The sequence below is a fragment of the Thermothielavioides terrestris genome, chromosome 4 (genome assembly GCF_000226115.1).
Source record: "Thermothielavioides terrestris NRRL 8126 chromosome 4, complete sequence".
Lineage (NCBI taxonomy): Eukaryota > Fungi > Ascomycota > Sordariomycetes > Sordariales > Chaetomiaceae > Thermothielavioides > Thermothielavioides terrestris.
The window spans coordinates 1,988,749-2,009,749 of NC_016460.1; the positions used below are offsets into that span (position 1 = coordinate 1,988,749).

At 59.3% G+C, this 21,001-nt stretch overlaps 7 protein-coding genes across 7 annotated transcripts; 3 read left to right on the forward strand and 4 right to left on the reverse strand.

Moving 5' to 3' along the window:
- Positions 1-971: 971 nt before the first annotated feature.
- THITE_155749 (uncharacterized protein) lies at positions 972-2,796 on the forward strand (the record flags this gene model as incomplete). The annotated part of the gene is made up of 3 exons (XM_003655383.1): positions 972-1,109; positions 1,244-2,602; positions 2,674-2,796. The coding sequence occupies 3 exons, from the start codon at positions 972-974 to the stop codon at positions 2,794-2,796; spliced, it is 1,620 nt and encodes a 539-aa protein (XP_003655431.1).
- THITE_2119114 (uncharacterized protein) lies at positions 2,732-4,756 on the reverse strand. Its single transcript, XM_003655384.1, has one exon. It carries the CDS (start codon positions 4,506-4,508, stop codon positions 2,982-2,984), a length of 1,527 nt encoding a protein of 508 aa, XP_003655432.1. The 5' UTR covers positions 4,509-4,756; the 3' UTR covers positions 2,732-2,981.
- Positions 4,757-5,168: 412 nt separating this feature from the next.
- THITE_2119116 (uncharacterized protein) lies at positions 5,169-6,367 on the forward strand. The gene is made up of 4 exons (XM_003655385.1): positions 5,169-5,254; positions 5,312-5,547; positions 5,602-5,701; positions 5,796-6,367. Exons 2-4 carry the CDS (start codon positions 5,368-5,370, stop codon positions 6,224-6,226), a joined length of 711 nt encoding a protein of 236 aa, XP_003655433.1. The 5' UTR covers positions 5,169-5,254; positions 5,312-5,367; the 3' UTR covers positions 6,227-6,367.
- A 140-nt stretch (positions 6,368-6,507) lies between these two features.
- Positions 6,508-9,767, reverse strand: THITE_2080045 (uncharacterized protein; the record flags this gene model as incomplete). The annotated part of the gene is made up of 2 exons (XM_003655386.1): positions 9,589-9,767; positions 6,508-9,523 (listed from the first exon to the last, which is right to left on the reverse strand). Exons 1-2 carry the CDS (start codon positions 9,693-9,695, stop codon positions 6,508-6,510), a joined length of 3,123 nt encoding a protein of 1,040 aa, XP_003655434.1. The 5' UTR covers positions 9,696-9,767.
- An 822-nt stretch (positions 9,768-10,589) lies between these two features.
- Positions 10,590-13,572, reverse strand: THITE_2053088 (uncharacterized protein; the record flags this gene model as incomplete). Its single annotated transcript, XM_003655387.1, has 6 exons — positions 10,590-10,697; positions 10,833-12,185; positions 12,245-12,412; positions 12,478-12,986; positions 13,045-13,372; positions 13,453-13,572. The coding sequence occupies 6 exons, from the start codon at positions 13,570-13,572 to the stop codon at positions 10,590-10,592; spliced, it is 2,586 nt and encodes an 861-aa protein (XP_003655435.1).
- Positions 13,573-14,994: 1,422 nt separating this feature from the next.
- On the reverse strand, positions 14,995-16,021 carry THITE_155754 (uncharacterized protein; the record flags this gene model as incomplete). Its single annotated transcript, XM_003655388.1, has 2 exons — positions 14,995-15,871; positions 15,933-16,021. 2 exons carry the CDS (start codon positions 16,019-16,021, stop codon positions 14,995-14,997), a joined length of 966 nt encoding a protein of 321 aa, XP_003655436.1.
- Positions 16,022-18,688: 2,667 nt separating this feature from the next.
- THITE_2119121 (histone H3-K79 methyltransferase-like protein) lies at positions 18,689-20,801 on the forward strand. Its single transcript, XM_003655389.1, has 2 exons — positions 18,689-19,699; positions 19,785-20,801. The coding sequence occupies exons 1-2, from the start codon at positions 19,125-19,127 to the stop codon at positions 20,695-20,697; spliced, it is 1,488 nt and encodes a 495-aa protein (XP_003655437.1). The 5' UTR covers positions 18,689-19,124; the 3' UTR covers positions 20,698-20,801.
- The last annotated feature ends 200 nt before the right edge of the window (positions 20,802-21,001 follow it).

Genomic DNA, 21,001 nt, shown 5'->3' on the forward strand with positions numbered 1-21,001 from the left:
CGATTCCGATACCAACTGAACTGTGCAAGGGGTCATCCTCATTTGTTCCAGAACCGCCGATATGGCAGATGACTGCAGCATTGTTCCTTCCGCTCTGTTAGTATTGGGCTGTACAAGGGCGCACTTCCGTCAAGATCTACCGCAGGGTTGATTGAGGCCACCCAGGACAATCCGAGATGAACTCATTGAGGGAGCTTCGGGATCATGCAAAGCAGCTAGTGGATTCTCGACGGCCGCCCACTGGGCTACGTAACCCCGAGCGGCGAGCGCTGGAGAATCAACGGGATGGTGCTGCCTGCACAAGCAGTCCATCCTGAGACTTCATTAGAACGCTGCACTTTGACTCTAGCGCCGCGGATAAGACAGCTTTCCTCATGAGAGGGCCACCGCAGCCTTGGGGAGTTAACCCTTGCACTGCCTCAAGGTACTGTACTGTACATACCTGCAAACCTGTGTTGGCGCCGAATGTTTGTCAAAAGATCATTGACTCCAGCCATCCCGACACTCGCCGTACGCGGGATATTGTCATGAACACGAGCCCCCAAGCCTTCGAGCTCACGTGAGCCATTCTCAGGATGCCTCGTGCAGGGGGCTATAGATGGTGTCTCGGGATGTACCTAGAGGTAGTTGCCGTTGTTACAACCAGGAAGATAGGGCATAGGTACTGTCGTGCCTTCCATTTGATAATGAAGTTCGGGCCTACCTGTAGGAATAATACAAGGACCCCGTATGTTGATGAGGCTGGCTCGCTCCTTCCTTCCCCCTCTGCCCAGGTATCTTCCATTAGACGGTGAGCCATACCCAAGGGCTCTTTCCGCATTCTTGCATCAGAGGCGAAGCAGACGAACCTGCAGCTGGTACTTGGTATTTTCCGAGGCCTCATGGACATCGGACATCCCTGAACTGACCTCTCCAGGCCGTTGTTCTACACTTCCCGGTCGCCAGCGGTTTTCGTGTGTGACCAGCGCATAATGGCCGACCGCCGGCGAACCCTGCGCAGCCACACGCGCCGCGCATCCATGGAGAACTGGAGCGAGCGGATCAAAGTCCGTCGATGGCTCGATGATGGTCACGGCATCTTCATTCAGCGAAGGCTCCACGGCGAGGGAGTAAGCTGTCAGTGGGAACCTCCTCAGCTGGTCTTCTTTCGAGTGAGTTATCATCTGGCGCATGCCTGGCTACGAGTGTTGCTGGCTGCTCCTACTGTCGGTGATAGACATAGGGCTTTCACTAACAGGCGCAGAACGGCCCGCTACCGTATTCTTTCGAAGTTACGGAGCACGGGAGCGTCGAGTTATGCCTCATGGTGAACTGGACCTTTTTCGTCGCGACTTCGCCCCGACGCCGCCTCAAAGACTGGTTCGCTGTGAACCGGCATGGTGAACCCACCAAGGATTTGAGATACGACGGCCTGTATAACTTGGGGGCCAGCCAAGGAGGGCTCGGGCTGCTCGCAGGCCCCGGAGTATGGAATCTCGACGTCTTTGTGGACTTGGCCTCCGACGCCCTTCTCATCATGGCCACAGGCCTTCTCCCCTGCGGAAGCATCCAACACTCGCAGCTGCGTCTGCCGCTTGTTGTGCTCGAGGACTGCATTCCAGCGACCGGTGAAGATTTCCTCCGCCTCCACGTAGACCTCAACGAAGTGGAGATAGAATTTCCAGGAGCTATCGCGGAACAGCACCAATTGGCATTGGCCGAAGGTCAGGCCACTTCTAGGAGCATCGCGGCCGCCCACACAGTCAGCGATGCGGGAGGCGGAAGACCAGTGGCAGACGACCCGGAGTCAACCGATGATGACGAGACTGAAGATCAAGGGCCCGATGACGGCAGGTCACCGAGCATGCGTGCCGCATCATCACCCGTCACGGCCGAATCGGACTCGAGGGTCCCTTCCTCCCACGGTACTCAATCTCGCGATTCCCAGTCCCCGGAGACTTGGGAAGAGGATGCGGAGATACAGTGGTATAACCATCGGGATCTCTATGCCTTATCGCTAGACACGCAGTCCCAGCAACGTCCACCTGATCTACATGGGCTGTATACGCGAGACCTGCAGTCGCGCTCGCTGCCCCTTGGCCGCGCTACCGATGTTTACCGGCGAAATTCACAGGAAGAGAGTGAAGAACATCTCTCTCAACTCAATCAACATGCCTACCGCCTGCAGGTCCGGCGAAGACCGCCCGATCTGCCCCATGGGCAGTACTTCCGCGACAAGCAGTCACGCTCGCCACCCCTCGACCGTCCTAGCGACGGCTACCAGCGAGAATCACAGAAATATCAGCAGATACAGCCTCATTCACGCAGTCAACTTGAAAGCGGCCACTCCTATGTCTCGCAGTGGCATATTCACCAGCCTCCGACCAGCTACCTCAGGAACTCCTATTCCCGCTCACAGCCTCACACAGACTCATTCACATCCGATACGCCCGGCGACAGCTACTACACACCCCACAACACGCAGCCGCAGCCGCAGCCGCAGCCGCAGCCACCAGACGGTTCGGGTGCGGTTGCCCACCAACAAACGGCAGCGGAGAGCGATCACTGCTCGATGTGCGGGTCCCCGTCGTCTGCAACTGCGTCGAGCTCGGCCGGACGGTGGGTGCGGGGAAGTAGACCCAGCGAAGGAAGCCAGAGATCCATATTTTCAAGCGAGGACGCACGCTCTTTCAGGGTAGCCGGGAGGAAGGGATCGAGCTCGAAAGAGTGAAGTTCGGCGGGCGGTTGGGGCGGTGGCCTGGTGAGTTGCGGTGGAACGAGGAAGGTCCGAGTTTCAGCGGGACGGATAAGGAGTAGACTTTTCCCTCAGCGGAACTTTTCCCTGCAACGGGACCAGCGGGTTTGTATGCAGGTGTTACACCGAGTATTTGTGCGTGTATTTGTATATTTTGTACACACCAGCAGCGTCTGCACTTCACAGGAAAAACCACTCCGCTGTATTGAGCCAGGTATATCTTCACGTTCCCTTCTGCCTTTTCCCCTTACCCACATGCTGCCCGTTCAAATCCTCCGCTCCACCTCAGCCCGCCCATGACGGCCACCGCGACGGCCAGCCCGACCAGCACGCTCGCCCCGCCGTAGACATACGCATGCCGCCGCCGCAGCGACGCCAGCTCGGCCACCCACGTCGACACCGTCGTCAGACACCCGCAGAACCCATCCTGCACGCCGGCCAGCACCTGACAGCCCACCACCAACCCCCCACCACCACCGGACGCCGCCCCCACAGCCCCCGAGTGCGCCAGGTCCCACGCCATAGCGAGGACCCCCGTCCCCACCACATTCACCGCGAAGGTGCCCAGGGGGAAGGCCGCGACGCGGCCGTTCAGCCGCAGGCTGGCGTAGAAGCGGGCCAGGCAGCCGAGCGGCGCGAACACCAGGGCGAAGACGGCCTTGCCGCGCCAGTCGGCGTGGCCGGCGGGCGGGAACGCGGCGAGCAGCGCGGCGCCGAGCCAGGCGGGCCAGGCGAGCAGCGCGACGAGGCGGTCGGCGGGGCCGAGCAGGGCGCGCGGCAGCGGCGGGGTGAATGGGGCGAGCGCGATGGCTAGGTGCGCGCCCAGGAAGAGTCCCGTGAGGGAGAGCGAGAGGGTCGTCAGGGGCACAGCGAGGATCGCCAGGACGGAGTAGCCGTCGTTTCGGGGCGCGGGATCGGCCGCGGATGCGGGGAGGTCGTTGGAGAGGGCTAGGAAGGTGTCGCGGATGAAGGCGGAGAAGGAGGTCAGCGAGCCGCAGAAGCCGGTGGCGAGGCCGATGTAGAGGGGGATGGTTTTCTTGAGGGCGGCGTGGGCTTTTTTCGCGGCAGCGATGGCGGCGGCGGCGTCTTCGTCGCTGTCGTGGGTCGGTGGCAGGGGAGGAGGGGATTGGTCGTCGGCCTCGCTGAAGAGCATGCGGTCTTCGGAGAGATAGCCCATGATCAGGCAGCCGACAAAGTTGGGCCAGATGGAGGGGAAGATGATGGGTGTGCCGGGGTAGTTGGTCAGGGCCTGGAGGCCGAGGCGGGCGAGGGTGCCGAGAATGGAGAAGAAGGTCAGGTAGGAGACGGTGTAGAACTGTGTTAGGAGCCGGGAGACGCCGCGCTTGGCCTCTCCTGCCTTCTCTGGCTCTGGTGGCCGGCCTTCAGCGAGAGACTGCCTTCTTTGCCGCTCTTGCTCCCGGATATACCCCTGCTCCCGGCTGCGAACTTGCTCTAGGCTTTGGAAGCGGAAGATTGGCTCCTCGTACGGGTTCTGCACCGGCGAGACGGCGGCCGTCTCATCCAGGTTGGCGTAACTGTCCGGAACATCGTAGTTGGCTTGGGACGCGGTCGAGGCCGGCCGGGAGCGGGAGCGGGAGCGGCGCGGCTGACCATGAGGGAGCGTTGAGGCATCTTGCGGAAGGGGGAGGCTAACGGGTGGCAAGGAGTCGTCGAGATTACGGAAGGTCTCCGGCACATCGTACTCCCTTGACGCTGTCGAGCCGCGAAGTTCGCGTTGGGCGTTGGCGCTTGGATGCGGCTCCTGTCCGGACATGACGCCACTCCAGATGCCGTGCAACACCGCGGCAGTTCAGCGTCCGTCCCCCCGGCGTAGCACTCCGCTGTTCCCGATTCGATGCGCGACGCTCTGCCCAGCTTCCTGGGGCCTCTCGCTAAACATTCTGAGGTGCCAATCGCATGCAAACCGTCAATTTTTGTTTCAGCGGCCGAGTATGCGCTCAGATGCTCATCGTCGACTTCCTCGTGGGGCGGTTCATCATCGGTGTACTGCGTAATTTTGACGGATACGGAGCTCCACTTCGGACATGACGCATATCTCATCTGGATGTGGTTCAATGCACACTCAGGTTCTTATCTTATCTCTGGTGGGCCCTGCATTCCTCAAAGCGCTCTTTGCCCCGCCTCCGCCTCCTCCCCTGACCAGCACGGGTCACGCGGCGCAGGAACCATCTGAGCAGGGAAAGAGCCGACACATTGCGCTCACCGCTGGAGATTCCTCATGTGGAGAGAGGAGGACCCAATTCGTTTGTTTGTTCAACGGGCCCAATTAGTTTGCTCGTCCCGCCAAGCTGGAAGGCATGCTGCTGCTGCTACCCTGTCCCTGCCGCTTGCAGCGAATCAAGCTCCTGCACGATCTCATGCAGACGCCAGTTTAGTTTACGTACACTCCAAGTCGGTGCCGGATAAGAGCAGCCCGGACCTCAGACATCGGCGGATTCCACCGTTCCTGGACGGTACCAGCCACGATAATCGACTGCCTTCCCTAGACAAGAGCCACAGGTGCCCTAGATTCCTCCGTGACTCCTGTTGTTGACTACTCATTGAGTGGAAGGAAAGGAAAACGGGCTCCCCTCTCCAGCTCCCCTCTCCACGCCGAGGACCTCGTAGTTACCATGTCGAACTTGCCGCCCAACGTCCACGTCTCGCAGCACCCCTGCCTCCTCGCAAAGCTCAGCCAGTTGCGGTCCCAGAGTACGCCCGCCCGGGATGTGAAGGCGCTCATACACGAGATCTCCCTGATCGTGGGGTGCGAGGCATTCGCCAAGGGCCTTAGCAGCCGCCCGGGCCCAACCGTCAGTCAAAGGGTCCGCTAACTACCGCGCCCCCGGTTAACATGCCTACCGCAGGACCAAACGCCGCTGGGCTTCGAGTTCCAAACCCACCAAGTCCTCCCCAGCACCATCTCCCTCGTGCCCATCCTCCGCTCCGGCCTGGGCATGGTTGAAGGTACCCTCCTTCATTCCCGATCTCTTCCCTACCTCTTAGAAGGACCCCCAGCTAACACCAACCCCCAACTTTCCCTCCCCGGCCCGCTCGCCAGCCATCCAAACCCTCCTGCCCAACCCCGTCCCGGTCCACCACCTGGGCCTCTTCCGCGAGCCGACGACGCTGCAGCCGGTCGAGTACTACAACAACCTGCCGAACCACATCTCCGGGCCATCCGGGTCCGGGGCCGTGTCCGGCGCTGAGGCTGAGGCGCCGCCGAGCCTCGCCGTGATCCTCGACCCGGTCATCGCCACGGGCGGCACCTGCGCTGCCGCCATCCAGACGCTGCGCGAGTGGGGCGCCCAGCGCATCATGGTGCTGTCCGTGCTGGGCGCCGCGCCCGGCGTGAGGGCGGCCGCGGCTGAGTGGCCTGAAGGCGTGGAGATCTGGCTGGCCGGGGTGGATGAGGAGTTGACCCCGGGAGGCATGTTGAAGCCTGGCTTGGGGGATGTGGGGGATAGGCTGTTTCTGACGATTGGGAAGTAACTATCTACCTAGGCTAAGTTGGGGAGGTAAACTGGCTTCCAATATGGGGTGGTGGCGAGTGGGAATAGATTGATTGGTCTTTCATTTGTGGAGGCTACATTCCTTGTGACTTGGGTGATGCTTCGGTGCTTCGTTCACCAGGTTTCGGGCGAGCTCCAGACTTGGACAGCCAAGACAAGTTCTCCATCAGAAACACACCAACATCCTGGAGCCAAGGGTATCTTATTTCACCATCACGCCGGATTTCCCACTGTCATGCGCCTCCCGACGCCGTTAGCTACCTAGTTAGGCGCATACGCCTCCTCGTCCACAAGCGTACCCTCCTTCCAGCAGTCCTCGACCCACCTCGACGAGACAATGCGCGGCACCGCTCTCCTCGAGCTGACCCTGTACCTCACATCCGCCGCCAGCACCTTTTCCGAAGCCGCCGTGTCCTGCTCCCCGCCGACGACGACCACGTGAGTGATCTTCTCGTCCTCCACACCGTCCGCCACCTCGCCGCTCCCAAACTTCACGTAATTGCCCAGCCTGAGCGCTGTCGTCTCGGGCACGCCATCCCCAAGCGCAAAGTACATGCGGCACCTCCTAAACATGAAGCTCTTGAGGTCCTCCAAGCCGTTGCCGTGCTCCTCCAGCTGGTCCAAGAACTGGCTGACGTCAAACTCGGCTCCGCCGCCGTCGGGCATGTCCATCGCGTCCAGGATCGCCCTCAGCTCGTCGATCCCGACGTCTCGCGCGTAGCTGTCCCCGTACTGATCCGTGTTCTCCTCGGCGACCCGCCTCATCTCCTCGGTGGCGAAGAGCAGGTGGCCCTCCTCGAACGGAAGCAGATAGCCCTCGCCGCCGCCCTGCTCCAGACAGTCGAGCACCCACTTGGGGCGCACAATGTCGGCGTCGCCGGCCTTCTTGAGGCTGGCCACCTTGACGACGTTCTTGTCCGCCAGGAGGATCATGCCGGACCCCTTGTCCACCGTCTGGTGGATCCTGCCGCCGTTCTCCTTGAGCAGCTTCTCCAGCTCCGGCTTGGTCATCTTCCTCGGCCTGAGCATCTCGGACAGCACGCAGAAGTCCAGCCCGCGGAACAGCTCGCTGCGCGGTGTCTTGACGTCCAGGAACTCGGCCGTCGCCGTCGCCGTCGCCGCCGTCGCCGCCGGGTCCGCCGCGCCCGCGATGACCAGCTCCCGCTTCTGCCTCTTGGTCGGCCGGCGCTTGCGGCTCTCCATCTCCATCGCCTTGCGCTCCTTCTCCTCCTGCTTGACCTTGGTGCGCAGGGCCTCGCACTCGTCGACGTCCATGGCGGCGTCCCAGGCCTTGTCGAGGCGCAGCTTGCGGAAGCGCGGGAAGCGCAGGGTCCAGCCGGTGGCGAACTGGTCCGACGGCGCGAACGAGGCGGCCTTGACCGAGAGCACGACCGACTCGCTGGGGCGGATCCACACGTCCGGCCGCTCGTACTGCAGCCGCTCGCCGCCGCCGAGCTCGATGAACTCGGACGGCGGGTTCGCCGCATCCCAGTCGCGCCACTTGCCCTCCGTGTGGTGCCGGATCTCGCCGTAGTCCTCCGCCTTGAAGCCGCCGCCGACCTTGCAGAAGCTGAGGCACTTCTCGCGGCTGGCCGCCGCGCCGGACTTGACGAAGTTCTCGCTGACGCGCACGCCGCACAGGAAGGACGACAGCGTGCCGCCGCGCCGGCCCGAGCCGTAGTAGCCGCCGATGACGACGCAGTCAAGCGACTCGCCGAACTCGGACATGTACTCGGGCTTGACCTTGATCCAGTCGTTGTTGCGGCTGTTGAGCTGGTACCGGGACCGCGGGTTCTTGAGGACCAGGCCCTCGGAGGCCTCGGCGACCACTTTGCGGAGGAGCGGCTCGATCGCGTCGGCCGAGGTGGCGGTCTCGTAGGGGTGGATTTCCAGCCGGCGGGGCTCGCCTTTGACGGCGCGCTCGAGGGCGCGGTGCCGATCGGCGAGGGTGTATTCTGTGAGGGACTTGTCGTTGAGCAGGAGGATGTCGAAGACGCGGTACAGCGGCCGCGGGCCGTTTTGAAAAGGGTTCTTCTGCTGCTCGAGCGCAGCCGTCTTGAGGGTGCCGAAGGGCACGATCTTGTCGACCTCGGGGTCCCAAGTGATCATCTCGCCGTCGAGGATCAGGTTGCGAACCCCGCTATGGAAGGCGTTCTTGAGATGCCTCGTGAGCGCCGAGTTGTCGTCTTCTAGCCCGCTGCCGTACAGGTACGTGTAGTCCTTGGCCTTGCGCGACCAGAAGGCAAACCTATAGCCGCCCGGGACGCTGTCGTCCTCCTGCATGTGCATCTGCATCCTCTCCCCGTCCAGCTTCTCCTCGATCCAGAACTCGGGATTCTCCTCCGTGACGCCCAAGTTCGCGACCAGCTTCGCGAATGTGGTCGTCATCTGGAACTGCGCCAGCTGCGGCTGGAAGCACGACATGAGCGTGACGCCCGTCTCCTGCTGCTCCAGCCGGAACTCGGGGTCATAAAGCTCCCAGCACACCCGCCTCAAGCTCGACGAGACACTAAACAGCGCCTCGGCGTCGGGATGCCACAGCCCAAGGAACGTCCGCTCGGTCGCGCCGACTTTCATATCCTTCAGGATAATCCTCACCAGCCACATCAGCTCCTCCGCATTCATCCCCTGATAGAACTCCTCGAATATCGGCAGCTGCTCGGCTTCGCCACTGGCCCCAGCCAGCCGATCCAGCATCACATTCACCTCCCCAATCGTAAAATTCCCCGGCTCGGTCCTCATCTGCCGCTTGCTCACGATCTCAAAACACCGCCCCGCAAAGTCGCCCGCACTCCCCCTACTCCCGCCACCCCCACCACCCCCAGCACCACCGCCAAACCTGCCGCCACCACCCCCGGCATGGCCGGGCAGCTTCCAGTGCATCAGCGCGTAGCCGTCCTCCGAGTTGCGGTCAATCTTCATGACCTTGACGAGCAGCTTGCCGATGGTGTTCTCCTTGAGGCCGTAGACGCCGCGGTCGCGGTCCTTGTCCGGCAGGATGAGGCGCATGGCCGGGTAGAAGTCCGGGCCGACGTCGGCGCGCCAGCGCGCCATGAAGCGCTCGATGATGTGCCGGCGCTGCTCGTGGTAGGATAGCTTGGTGGAGGACGAGGAGGAGGAAAAGGAGGGCCCGGCGCGGGCGCGGGCGCGGGCGCGGGCGGGCGCCGAGGCCGCGCCCGCCGTGCTCGGCTTGCAGTCTATCAGGGGGTTGAAGAGGGACTGGAAGAGGTCGGAGAAGGGCGGTGTTTTGGAGTGGTTGCGTGGGCGGTTGGGGAACCTACGGGAGAGTCAGAAGGGGGGGTGGCCTGGGCTGGGGTGAACATGAAAGGCGACAAGACTCACTGTTCATCGAGCTCTTCCAGCGTGAGCGGGCCGCTGCCATATTGCTTCTCATCTTCTTCTATCGCGTCAACGTCCGGGGACTTGGCGCGCTTGGTTCTGCTGCTCATGTTGACGTTGACCTGGAAGCGACGGCCAGCTGTGAAAGTGGGGACTGAGGGTGTGATGAAAGGGATCTATCTTCCCAGCATCGAGACGATCGAGAAAGTGAGGAAAGACCAGTTTCCGGTGAGATACCTTGCTTAGGAAGCGCCAGGCTTAAATGGGTGATGAGAGAGCAAGACGGCACAAGGGCGAACTTCCATGGGAGACCGATGCCTGCTTGGCTTGAGTTCAACTCCAGGCAGCAGCGCCATACATAACCCTAACCCTAACTCTGATTGACGTCACTGTATTTCATCCTTCCTGGCTGTCCCCGACTTTATTCCACCTTCCCAAAGTTCACGAAACTAAGGTACGAATTTTTTGGTTGTGCTGCACCTGGCTTCTCTGAACACCTCCGCTATGTTCTCCCGTCAGGTCGGCGTTAATGGATGTCGAGAGAGGGTATAAGACGTGGCATCAGGAGGGTTAGCACTCAAAGGCACCACTCCCACCTTGGCGCTGAGGATGCCATTCTTACGATGTCACATAACGAAGCAAGCATGCTGCCAAACAGGTAAATTACCAGGTATGCAGCACGGAGCCATTTCCAAACGCAAAGAAAGTGTTGATTTTTTTTTGTAGCAAACAGAAGGTGACAGTTGACGGTCAAGCAGCAGCCTAGATGAACTGGAATTCCAGCCCCTTCGCAGCAAACACACCCAATGACCAATCTGGTTTCTGCCCCCTTCAGCACAAATTGAACACCGCAGAACCTTCGTAACTCACCACCTCAACCGATCCACTCAAAGGGTATAAAAACGCATCATCCTCATCCTTTTTCTTCCCATCTCACTTCCTCCCGCGCTTCGCTCAGCAGCCCCTGACCGGCATCAAAACGAACGCTTTGTTCCAGCCTTTCCTTAGTATTCGGTCGGGGCGGCAGGATCGAAGGCGGGCGGCTGGGCCTTGAACCCGCCATTGACGGCCTGTGTGTGGGTGTTCCCACCGGGAGCGCCGCCGTTGAGCGGCTTTCCCTCGATGGCGCCGCCGTTGAGAGTGTTGCCGTGGAGCGCGTCCGGGTTCGGCGCGGCACCGGAAGCACCCCCGTTCACGGCTTTGCCGCCCTGGCCCTGGCCCTGGCCCTGGTCGTCGGTGGCAAGAACGTCGCGCGGGGTGGCGGCGGCGGCGGTGGCTGCAGCATGCGACTTGCGCACGACCGTGGGCGCGGGCGGGACGTCGCGGCTCGCGGCGGCCGAGCCCAGCGCGAAGACGGGGCTCTCCCACTTGTCGCCCCGGCGGGCCAGCTCGCGGTACTCGGTCGCCTTGGAGCTGATGCCGCCGGGCAGGCGGATGTGCGGGAACATGCTGTCCTCCTTGGTGACCGCGTAGTTGACCTTCTTGCCGGCCGCTGCCGCCGCTTCCTGCGCCTTCTTCTGGCCCTGCAGCACGCGCTTCTGCGCCGCCGTGATGTAGCGGTTGTAGATGTTGGGCGCCCGGCCCGGCTCCTCGCGCGCCTCCTGCAGCGCCCGGTCGGCCTCCTGCTTGATCTCGAACAGCAGGCCGTCCAGCCGCGCCGCCTGGTCCCGGATCGCCTTCTCCAGCGCCCTCTGCACGCCCGGGCGCAGCACCTTGAGCATGAGCGGCTTGAAGACGCTGAAGAGCAGCTTGTGGCTGGACTGGACGAGCTTGATGTTCATGTGCTTGAGGGCGACGTCGACCCTGTCGATCTTGAAGAAGCGCTGCGCGTCGTGCTCGTCCGCCGACGACAGCTTCATCCGGAAGGTGAGGCCGTCGCCGGCGAGCAGGAAGTTGGCCACGCCGGTGTCGGTGATCGCGGGGAAGCCCTGCTTGCGCTTGATGTAGTAGCTGACGTCGCGGAGGTCCATCTGGACGCCGGCCACCTTGACGTCGACCGAGTGCTTCCGCTTGCCGGCGACGTTCTTGCGACCGAAGCGCATGTAGTTCTCGCTGTAAATCTCCAACAGGTTGGGCATGAAGTTGTCGCTCTCGAGAACAAGGTTCTCGATGACGGCGTCGAACTTGGGATCCGAGTACTCAATCCGCGGCACCGGAATGTAGGCAACCTTCTCGAACACGGCCGGCAGGATCACGTCGGTGAGGTCCCTGACCAGGTGAGGCTTGAAGGTCGGCTTGCCGTCCTCGTCGTTGCCGAGGTCGTTAAAGAGCTTGGTCAGCGAGGCGGCAAAGGCCTTGTTCTGCGGGTCCTGGTCGAACTGGTCGGCCAGGAACTTGATCTCGTCCGCGATGCGGTTCGTATGGCCGCGGTACTTGTCACGCAGGAGGTAATTGCCCTCGTCGTACAGCCGGTTCCACTGGACGTTGGAGTCGTCCTCCAGGATGTAGCCCTGCTCCTTGAGGCAACGGCGAATGTAGGTGTTGAGAGACTTGAACCAGTTTCGGAGCTGCGGGTCTCGGTCTGCATCTTCGTATATGGTGTTGATGGAATCCCACAGGTCGTCGCTGGAGGTACCGTTCGCGAAGCGCTCAAGCAAGGTCTGCAAGACACTGTTAACGGTGCTCATTTTCATTCTGAAGACTCGTAAGCTGGACAGACCTTCAGGTCGGTTTCGGCCTGGACCAGACTGGACCTGGCATCCTTGACGGTGCCTGAGCCTCCCTTCGCCAGTCGGTTCGCATGGCCGCCGTATTCCTCAGCAAGATCTAGTAATGTCTCGATTGCCTGGTAGTAATCGGGGTGCTGCTGGCATTCGAGCACCATTTTCTGCGAGCCTCATGTCAGGAGATACTGTCCGTTCAGCCTCAAATGTGGAGAGAGAAAAGACATACCTTCAGGCGCCAGATCGTCTGGTCCCGACGCTCCTGGGGCATCTTCCGGGAGAAGTAGTCCTTCACACGCTTACGGTACTCGTCGCGCTTGGACTTGGCCTTCTCCTTGGTTTCATCGTCGAGATTCTCGTTGACATTACTCTTCAACGCGTCCTTGGCAGCCGCGGCGCCTCCACTTGCGTTGACGCCGGAGGAAGGACCATCCCTCTGAGCACGGTCCTGCGCCGCGAGAGCCGCGACATCTTGGGGCTCTGAGGACCCGGCGGGATGAGCAGCGGAGGTGCCTTCGGCGGCGGCAGCCTTCGCGTCTTCCTTGGGGTTGCCCTTGTAGTATTCCTGGAGCTTGCCCTTCAGGCCCTCCTTGGAAAGATCAGGGGTATCGTGCCAAACGTTGTCTTGGGCGGGAGCGTCAATTTGGGCGAGGTCCTCCTGGCTGGGCCTAACGCGGGCGGCGGCATTTGTCGCGGCATCGCTGGCCATATCTCGGAGGAGGATAGTGGCATCCTGGACTGCGCCGTGTCAGTACGTTTTTCCTCAAGCTAAACAAGCATTCAAGATTGCACATACGCAGCTTTCGGAACTGGCCGTTGGTGATAAGCAGAGTCCCCAGGGTCCGCAGGCCTTCAAGGGCCTGGTTGCCGTGCTGCTGGGCCTGCTCCTTGCCGACAGGAACATCGGGTGCCGACACGTTCTTATGGTCGAACTGCTGAGTCTGCCAGATAAAGTCCTGCAGCAGATTGCCGTCGTTCTTGGACAGCAGCAGGTTCTTGGCCTCTCTCACCACCTCCCTGACGTCAGCCACCAGACCCTGGCCGTCGGCGGAGAGCTTCTGCGAAGGATTCGAGAGCGGCTTGGACTCCAGGAAGCTGTTCAAGGCGACATCGATTTGCTCGTTCTGAGAACGTATCAGTGCTGCCGGTCAAGCAGGGCGGCAGATAGCCGGCATCTTGACCCCGGGTGCTGGCTGGTGCTCACAGAGGGAACTTTGCCGCTCTTGAAGGCGTTGATGATGCCGTAGATCTGGAGCTTGCGGTTCACATCCGCCTCCTTCTGCTTAACATCCATGGGTTTGTTGACGTTGGGGGGTCCTGCCATATTGTGTGGTTGATAGTGCTATTCCGGTGTTGGAAGAAGTTTAGTTCTGATGGTAGTCGGAGCTTGACGGTAGTCGGAGGGTTGCTGAGGTATCACACGCGAGGCAGACCTGCACCCTGGGGTATCAAAGACTCAAACTATCTTTGGGGCATCAAACGCGGGGAGAGTTGGACCTTGGTTCTCGAACGAGGGTAGGCAAGATAGCCTGGAACTGTGGAATCAGGATTTGGGAGCAGAGAATATGGCCAGCGTCTGGGCAGCTGCCGTTTATAGCCTACTTGGTTGCCTAATCCAGAGTTAAATCGAGTGACGTGAGAATGCGTAACACCCATGAAAAGGCTAAAGTGCGTCATAGGAGGGCGTGAAAGCCAGCCAAGTTCCGAGTCTGTCGATGGCCGGAGGACTGAGATTGGTCAAGGCCGTTGCTCGCTTTCCCTGAGCAGCACAGCCGTCGACGACGTTGCCAGGCAGAAAGCTGGCACGCCAGTACCCTGGCCATTCCCCAGAGATGCGATGCTTAGTACCTTACATGTCCTGCTCGAGGTGTGATGCAGCCATCCAAGATGGGTCCAAGAAGGCTGGAAGGCACGGGATGGAGTGCGTCACCTCGGACGCAAGCTACAAACTTGACACTGCAACAGTAGTGCACCGTACTGCGCTGGTTGACAAACATAGGTAGTATCAACCTGATGTTACCCGGAAAGGACCAGTCGACGAGTTGCAGCCACTCACTGGTGCAACTCACCGCAGCATCTAGCGAAATGATTCGAAAATAGCAATTATATCACGGCCCTGTCCATGTCCACGTCAATACTTCGCAACGGAAAACCGTCGTCAGGCCGCCGAGTGGTTGTGATTGTCTGGAGGCCGGGTACAGTGGACGGAATTCGCAGCTGGAGGTGCGCGTCGAGTTCGGGAAGATGGTGAAATGTGAGCTCTATGATCATGACGTCAACGAGTTGAGCATTGAGTTCCACAAAAAAAGGCCCCACAAAAATTTCCGGGGCCACTACAGTCATTGCCGTTCTGTGGCGAACGGGCGTCTGGTTCCTTGCCAAGGGATGTTCATCAGCAGTTCGTCCTGAAGAACCCAGCCTGCAGATCGCTTCAGCAATGATCGTTGTTGACGACAGTGATGCTTGAACCGCTCAAATAAGAGAGGGTTAGGGTTGGGCTTCGGAGATTTTGTGTGGGGGTTGCCTGGGTGACCCCTTTTCAGCCCAAGGCGTTCCAAAACAGATCTCAACATGGCGCAAGGCAAAACCACGTCGTCGCCCGCAGAGAAGCTTGAGCGGCGCTCAAAAGGATTTCCTACTGCTGGAGGGAAAGATCGGTTTCCCGGGTTGCACGCCCACCCTAGATCGCAGCAACTCCTTTTTTTTCTTCTGCTCAGAGCCCCTGTTGGACACCCGCTATGTACCATTACCCCTGTTCTGCGTAATCCAACACCATCTTCAAACAAGCCTTCATCCACTCCTCATTCACAAAATCCTGATGCTGTGCGTAAGCCAGCATGCCCCTGTAGACGCTCGCAGACGTCGATCCCAGCCTGTCAGAGACCGTCGACCCTCCTTTCCCGTCCTCTCCCGACTCAAATCTCGCCAGCAGCTCTTTGTACTCCTGCAGCCTGGGCGCTGTGCGTCTGACCCGCTCGATCGCGGCCGGAAGCGTGGGGACGACGCCAGGCGGCTCCGTCTCGAGGAAGGAGAGCACCGGGTACTGGGCGACGACCTCGAGCGGGGCAGCCATCACGCCGTCGAAGTCGATCACGCCGACGATCTCGAAGTCCTCGTTCACGAGGATGTTGTGCGCGCCGAAGTCGCGGTTGGTCAGCCGGAACGGACCGGTGGGCTCCTCGCCGTGGATGCGCATCAGGTGGCGGAGGATGGCCGGGAGCATGTACGCCTGGCTCTGCTTCAGCTCTTCGTGGCTTGAGGCTGATTTCAGTAAGTAGTTGGCGAGATCGTCGTAGTACTCGGCACTGGAGCGCCATGGCCCCTTCCCGGTTTGGAGTTCCGGGCCGATGTAGAAGTCATCTGTTTCCTGGATGTAGTAGAGGCTGCCAATTTGAGGGAAACGAAACGATGCCAAGGTGGCCTGGATCTGGGCCATCTGTTCCCGGAACTTGCGATCCTGCTCAGAATTTCCGAACATCTGGGGGGCGCACGACCTTGCGCGTCGAAGCTCCGAGGCAACGCTTCCGTGAATGTATTCCATAAGAATGTAAGGCGCACCGACTTCATTTTCAGCGGCCATGTCGTAGTCGATAACACGAGGGGCTGGTATGGACGTCTGGGACCTGGGAACTGTCAGCAAAGCCTCTAGGACGAAACGGTGGGCATTCCCGGCGAGAAGCTAACCTCAGAAACTTCATGCTAGCAACCTCGATCTCCATGGCTCGGGACGCAGAGAGCGCCTCGTGATTCTCAAGCGTGTCCTCCTCCGGCATACGGAGCCTTGCCACCCAACTCACGCCATCCTCGAAGTTGAGCCTTCAAACCATATGGAACTGACCGACCGAGAAATTCTCTTCGAACCGGCACGCCAGGCCATCTCTATGCTTTGATGCAATGTTGACGAGCGCATCCCATCTGGCAAATGCCAGAAACCTGGTAGCGCGAAGATGCAGCGGACTTCCGTGCTCATAGCTGTCTGCTCCGAGCCACGACTCGCTGCCCAATGCACAGGACGGCGAGTCTTCAGCGTCCATGATGTCTGGATGCATGAGGCTTTTTAGCAGAAGCGCTTTTTTTTCTTAAACAGGTGTTGTCCCCTGCTGACAGTTCGGAGCTTTGACGTTTTGACTCACAGGTACTCGCCAGCTGCCTCTACCAGAACGACAGTCCGCTGGATGTGATGTCTGGGAAGAAAAATGGACGTCAAAGTTGGGCTCGACGTTGTCCCTGATAGTGATATCGCTGTGTCACAGTTCTGGTCGACAGCCTCGACCTGGGATCACACAGCTACAGTTGGGTGTCTGATTGGTCGTCAGGTGTCGCTGCCACTAAAGATCGGCAATCGCATCTGTCGAGGATTCCTTCGCCTCCGGGGGTTGTTGGGCATATAGAGAGATACCTTAGGTACCTAGGTAGATCAGTTCTCTTCATGCACGAATCGATTGTGTAGGCAGGCTTTAACTTTTGCGGTTTGATACATCCATTGTCCAGCCGGTCGCTTTGTTCTGCCGCGCCATATTCACCGACAAGTGCGATGAGTATCCGGGACCTTAGGTACCCGCTGTAACCGAAAACCAAGCTGCGGTACGTGTCACTAACACCTATTTAGTCAAGGTGCCTTTACGTGTTGCATGCATCTCCTCCCCACTGATTGAGAATTTTGGCATAGCAGAGCCTACCATGCCACCTCAGCCCTTCCTGGTGGAAGAGCGAGTGGAAAAAAGACATGCTGTCGACATGGTTAAGCAAGTCGTACGAACCTCACCTGGCGGCACAAGGAAAGCCTTGGCAGATCCCTAAAGCTTCCATTAGATGATACGAAGCTGTGGCTGCAACGGGGCCATGCTTCTGGGCCGCCCTCCAATAATGACCGAGTCAAACAAGGAGAACTGAGGTGGCGTGGTACGAAGCACAAGGTTGAATTCTGAGTTGGCACTAGGTAGTTATGAGGATTCGGCGAGCCGTGCCTCGTCTTGTTGGCTTCTTTCTGGCCTGGCCACCAGGTAGTACTTAAGAGGCCCCCTTAAGCCATTCAATGGTGGCTCTCTTCCCTAGGCACTCAACAACCTGACTAGGTAGCTCTTCTCCACTGCAGCTCTACAACCAACTCACCAGTACTTTGATGTGTCTCTGCTTTTCCCCTGGACAACCCGCCATGGCGCCAACCATCGTCAACAAGCCGGCTCCCGTTCAGCTCAACTACAACGTGCAATGCAAGAAGTGCAGTGGCATTATCAAAAACGGCTCCAAATGTGAGCATTGCGGAGTACAGAACTAAGAGACAGAACTAAGAGGTCCGATTGACCCATCGCCGCCATGTCAGTGCCAGATATGTTGGGGGAACGAGACCAAGGACTCGAGAACGGCCGAGCAATCCCGCCCTTGATCGTGGCGAGGAACGAACAAGGTGGCAGATGGGTTGGCTTATCAGTGCTATGTTGTTGCCGGTGTTCAACGTCCAGAACTTATTTACCAGCAATGTAGTTCCAAGGGCGTGCGCATAGATCGAGAAGTCAAATGGGATGTGTGTAACGCAGACGTGACCATAACAGTATGAGTGACAGTCAACGTGAATGTGGCTGGAGATATCCGCAACGACAGTGACGACTCATACCTGAGCCTTTCCTTGGAGCCTTCCAGAAGTAGGGGGTTTGCATACAAACACGCTTCAACAGTGTGTTGAAATTTATGCAGCACAATCAACTCCATCCAGTCATAAATAAATGAGGTAGCAGCCCAGCAGTTTGCAACATGGTGTCAGGCTGGGCTGATAAAGGCAGCCGACTGGTAACAAGCTTGCCTAGTTTGGGTCTTTCTCAAGTCAGCCTTCGTTCAATAAATAAAGACTCTTCTGCAGGAGGAACAGTTGGTCGTCGTTAAAGAGGTCCCGCCAAGACTAATTTCGGAACCTACCGCTTACAAGTATTTACAAATCGCCAAGGCCACGACGACTTCGAGCAACATCAACAACGAAGAATCGCAAAGACTCGTAGCAACAACTTCGCGAAACCTCAACTAAATCGAAAGAAAAGAAAACGAAGTTAACCTGTACCCTAACCTTGACCTGCACTCTAACCTTAACCCGAATCCTAACTAGCGGGGGGTTGGCGCCGCCCCCTGTACCCTTGGCGAACTAACCCCTTGGCGATAGAGTAAACGCCTTGGCGATCGGGGTTGTGTAAAAACGCTGTAAAAACATTGCCGACAATTGGCCGAAATTAGTCTTGGCGGGACCTCTTTAACGTCTACCGAACATGTTCGTTGGTGGTTGGTTTCCCCGGCCTCTCCGCTGAAGCAATAACGTTGACTAACCATGTTAGGAATAGTGTATGTTCTGTTCCGCTGTGCCGGGCACACGCTGCTGATCATGTGACTTCGAGAAAATCTGGGATACGCCACCCTGGCACCCAATGTCGCGATGTCGCGCCTGCCGATCGAGAGGCTATGGTGGGCCGCCTTGCTTTCAGCGGGGCCAGGCAGGACCCCAGCCTGTCACGATAGTTAGGTAGTGAGTGCGCAGCCTTTCTGCCGTCAACAACGTCCTTCTCAACCCCGCGCCTCGCTCTCTTTCGCCAACCCTAAGGCACCTTCGCTCATCCTTATTGCGCCTATTCAATCATTCTCTATTTTCAATAGCATTTTAGCAATCATTTATCATTATTCTTTGCATATATTTCTGGCAGCACGCTGCCTGACCCGCCTGCATGCGAAACCGCGACGACCCGACACATCCGCCCCGTGCTCCGTCCGATCCTTTCGCAGGCACCCTATAGACCCTTCACAACCTTCGCAACTCCCAATACACCTCGCGCGCACGACCTCCTCCATATTCGACCCTAGAGTTTGCAGCGCCGACTCCGCCGCGCAACGAGAACCATGAGCATATTCAGCAAAAGGTCCAAATTCCGAGTTCCGACCGAGGTCCGCCGAATCAAGCAGGTCGTCGAGCCGGTCGCACAGCCCAAGACGGCCCGAGCAGCGATCCTCGGCAGCACAGCGGCCCCAGCCGCGGCCTCCCATTCCGTGTCGAGAAGCTCCCACGGCACGCCGCGCGCCTCCCCCAAGCCGGCCTCGTCATCACGAACCCAGGCGCTCCAGTCTGCCATGTCCTCCCCGGAATTGAGGCGCTCCTCGACAACAACGAGTCGGAAAAGACGCGCTGCGTATACTAATTCCCCACTCAACGACTCCGATCCCGAGTCCGACGACGAAGATTGGCGCGAGACGCTAGACCCGAGCAAGCGGCGGAAGCGGGCGCACACCGAAGACCCGGCCCGACAATTGCGACATCCGAGATTGTGGGCTGGGCAAAATGAGGAGGAGGATGAGTTGGGAATTGTGCACGCGGTCGAGGTCGCCTCGCTGGCGGATAAATGCCGGCCCGTCATGGGGTTAGAGGAGGACGAGGTTGGGGTGAGGTTGCGGTATCCCGGGGCGAATTATCTCGAGCGGTAAGTGTGTCGCCTCCGCCTTTTTTCGCTGTCCCGGGGTCGAACAGCTCATGGTTAGAGTGATGAGGAGCTGACGATTTTGCAGGTACGAGCTCGTCTGGGGCAGGGACAAGATCGACGGGGCTCGGGATATCATGGAGGTAGTAAATCTCGTGGGCTCGATATACCTCACCGATGCACAAGCGAAGCCATTCTTGGACCAGGACCACGGTATCTACCGCCGGCTGGAAAAGAGCAAGAACACCAAAGACGGAAAGGGCTTCAAAGCGGCGTTGCAAGAATACAACGAGCAGCTGCTGGCCCTTCAGAAGAAGGGCGCCATAGCGCAGAACATCGACGCCATGCGGGGTGTTCCCCGGGAGCTGGTCGAGACCATCCTGCGCCAAGTCTATGACCGCACCGTGGCGCCCAAGGTCGAACTGCTCGCCAAGTACCAGAACGGCACCGACAACGTCTATGGCGAGCTGCTCCACCCCTTCGTGTCGGACATCTTCGACCGGACCAAGCTGACGTCGGAAATGGTGTTCGTCGACCTCGGTTCGGGCGTCGGCAACGTGACGCTCCAGGCGGCGCTGGAGAGGGGGTGCGAGAGCTGGGGCTGCGAGATGATGGAGAACGCGTGCAACCTCGCCGAGGCGCAGCAGAAGGAGTTTGCGGCCCGGTGCCAGCTGTGGGGCATTGCGCCGGGCAAAGTCCATCTCGAGCGAGGCGACTTCTGCAAGAACGAGCGGACGCTGGCGGCGCTGAAGCGCGCGGACGTGGTCCTCGTCAACAACCAGGCGTTCACGTCGGAGCTCAACGGCACCCTGGTCAACATGTTTCTGGACCTCAAGGTCGGGTGCAAGATCGTGTCGCTCAAGACGTTCGTGCACGACAACAAGACTGCGGCGAACGATGTCGCCGCGTCCATCTTGGATGTCGAGCACTTCTCATACCCCGGGGGGTATGTCAGCTGGACTGCTGCGCCCGGCACGTTTTGCATCTCGACGAGGAAGTGACCTTTCTCTGCCTGGGCGGATTAGCGTTGGTTTTTCGAGTTCGTGGTTCTGGAAGAGTTCCTTCAGGAGTACGGTGGATAGAATTGGAATATCGCCAGAAGAGCGCTTGCCTGCAAAGACACGCGAATACCCCTTACGGCGATACGATTTGGTTATTTTGTCGTATGGTTTTGTGTATGAACTCGAAGAAAGCAGACGTATGAGAAGATGACAGCGTTGAAGAGGGAGCGGATGGCTGTGTTGTACATACCTGTACTTGTAGATAGCAGTCTGGTGCTTTCAACGGAGCGTTCCTTCGCTGTCT

Coding starts and splice junctions, on each gene's coding strand:
- THITE_2119114 (XM_003655384.1), bottom strand. CDS start 4,508: ATGTCCGGACAGGAGCCGCATCCAAGCGCCAACGCCCAACGCGAACTT.
- THITE_2119116 (XM_003655385.1), top strand. CDS start 5,368: ATGTCGAACTTGCCGCCCAACGTCCACGTCTCGCAGCACCCCTGCCTC. Junction 5,548..5,601: donor GCAGCCGCCCGGGCCCAACC/GTCAGTCAAAGG, acceptor TGCCTACCGCAG/GACCAAACGCCGCTGGGCTT. Junction 5,702..5,795: donor CGGCCTGGGCATGGTTGAAG/GTACCCTCCTTC, acceptor CCCGCTCGCCAG/CCATCCAAACCCTCCTGCCC.
- THITE_2119121 (XM_003655389.1), top strand. CDS start 19,125: ATGAGCATATTCAGCAAAAGGTCCAAATTCCGAGTTCCGACCGAGGTC. Junction 19,700..19,784: donor GGGGCGAATTATCTCGAGCG/GTAAGTGTGTCG, acceptor ACGATTTTGCAG/GTACGAGCTCGTCTGGGGCA.